General features: G+C 41.6%; 1 protein-coding gene across 1 annotated transcript; it reads right to left on the bottom strand.

Annotated features, from left to right (window-relative positions):
- Window positions 1–261: 261 nt before the first annotated feature.
- LOC149541942 (aspartyl protease AED3-like) lies at window positions 262–1,611 on the bottom strand. Its single transcript, XM_089796141.1, has one exon. The coding sequence runs from the start codon at window positions 1,609–1,611 to the stop codon at window positions 262–264; it is 1,350 nt and encodes a 449-aa protein (XP_089652267.1).
- Window positions 1,612–1,825: the final 214 nt, after the last annotated feature.

Here is a 1,825-nt window from a genome sequence, read left to right on the forward strand (position 1 = left end):
TAACATTAGCTTTCAATCATAAAACTTATATAAGTTTTTAGTTGTAAAATGATATTCAATCATTCACTATATTGCAAATTTTATCCTCCATATAGAAACAAAACACCATTCAAATTAATCTAATAAAGTTGGTCATGTGAAACAATATGCAATTTTGTAAATCAAACACATGAGATATTGAAGGAAACTCAAGAACATCAAGTTTCCAAAACTTAATAAATTAACTCATGAGCTAGAACAAACAAAGTAATGCAAAGTCCCTCAATGGTCACAGTTCTCTTGGACAATACCAAGTCGAGAACCGGGTACATCATAGACAATCCTCAACTTCTGTTGCTGATAATTTCCAATGACAGATATTGCATCAAGCCCTCCTGGAGCAGAAGCAAAAGCCAAACAGACAGACCCAGTGTCATCCACAGTAATCAAAACACTCTCCTCGGGAAGAGCCAAGTCCAAATTTTCCTCAAAATGCAAAGTAATAGACGGTGCCCCAACACTTCCACCAGATGGAACATGATAACATGTGTCAAGAAACATGATGGGATCAGCCATGCTCAACTTCACTTGGCCACGAAAAGAATCACGGATCTGACTATAAAGAGGCCCGACCAACCGAGTAATAACAGTTGCAGAGTCTATAACAGTCCCACCACCTATTGAACTAGGCCATGCACTTTCCCTAGGCATCACAAACCTCTCATTTCCGACTGAAATCCCAACTAAGCCCACATAATAAAAGGAGGGAAATCCAGTAGGGTTTTTTAACAAGGGTGTGAAACTCAACCCTTGTGTAGAACTCAAGCTTCCTTTACCAAGGCTAAGACTCCCTGAAAAACCCATTGAATCCAAGCTAGGAAGACAGTAAGAAAATACCTTCTCATACAAAGCCTCCGTCTGGGAAAGAAAAGAAAGGCTTCCCCTTCCTAAACCGACCAAACCGGGTGCTTTTTCCAAAACTCCTCTCCTCATATTACTACACCCAAATGTGAATCTGGAAACCCTAACATTCTTCGAAGCCTCGCGGTTTTCTCCAGCGCTTATCTCATCGGAGGACAAAAGAGCGGTCACCTCAGATCCATCCGCGTATCCTTCACTAAACACACACTTGTTGCCTCTCATGCACATTCCTTGCACTTGCCCACACTGGTCAGAAGAACATGAAATTAGCTTGAATGTATATGACTTCTCGGCATGAAAAACCTGGTTTGTTGTGCAATTATTGCAAGAGTTACATGGGATCCATGCAATGTCACTTCCAGTGTCGATCATTGTGTATATGCTCTGAGCGGGAGTGCCAAAGCCCATTTTGATTATGTAGTTTCCATTGGATATGGCCGCTCCTGAAGCCAATGGTACTTGTCCCTCTGACTGTAATGTGTGGCTAGGGTTTTCTTTTCTCTGGAATAACATTTGTTGCCGCTTTGTGTCACCCTTCAGCAGCTCCCTTATGCGGTCAGATCTTGTGGAATTCAATGTACCGAATGGAGAAGCATCGCTGTGAATGTTGATGACAGAAAAAGTTATGTTTGAGCCCAACAACTCTGCTGAGGAATAGGAGCAGCAACATAACGCTACTAATGCGAGTGCTTGAAGAGCGTGCAGTGTCATTGCTGAAACCCTAACTTCGTTAGATAACTTGCTTTTCATGGTAGCAAAACACGGTTTAGGGTGTGTATATATATCGACTCTGCCTTTGGAGGCAGTAAATGCAATACAATCATTCCATCGTACGGAGCGCGGATTTGGTGGACGTGGCAAATGTAGTTGTATTAGATGTTTGGATGGATTCATTTGTTTTATTAGGCTATTAAATGCAAGGGAT

This window comes from Cupressus sempervirens, chromosome 8 (genome assembly GCF_028749045.1).
Source record: "Cupressus sempervirens isolate cs-2001-9-10 chromosome 8, ASM2874904v1, whole genome shotgun sequence".
In the NCBI taxonomy this organism is placed as follows: domain Eukaryota; kingdom Viridiplantae; phylum Streptophyta; class Pinopsida; order Cupressales; family Cupressaceae; genus Cupressus; species Cupressus sempervirens.

What these genes read in the sequence shown, in the direction of transcription:
- LOC149541942 (XM_089796141.1), bottom strand. Translation starts at nt 1,611, where the DNA reads ATGACACTGCACGCTCTTCAAGCACTCGCATTAGTAGCGTTATGTTGC.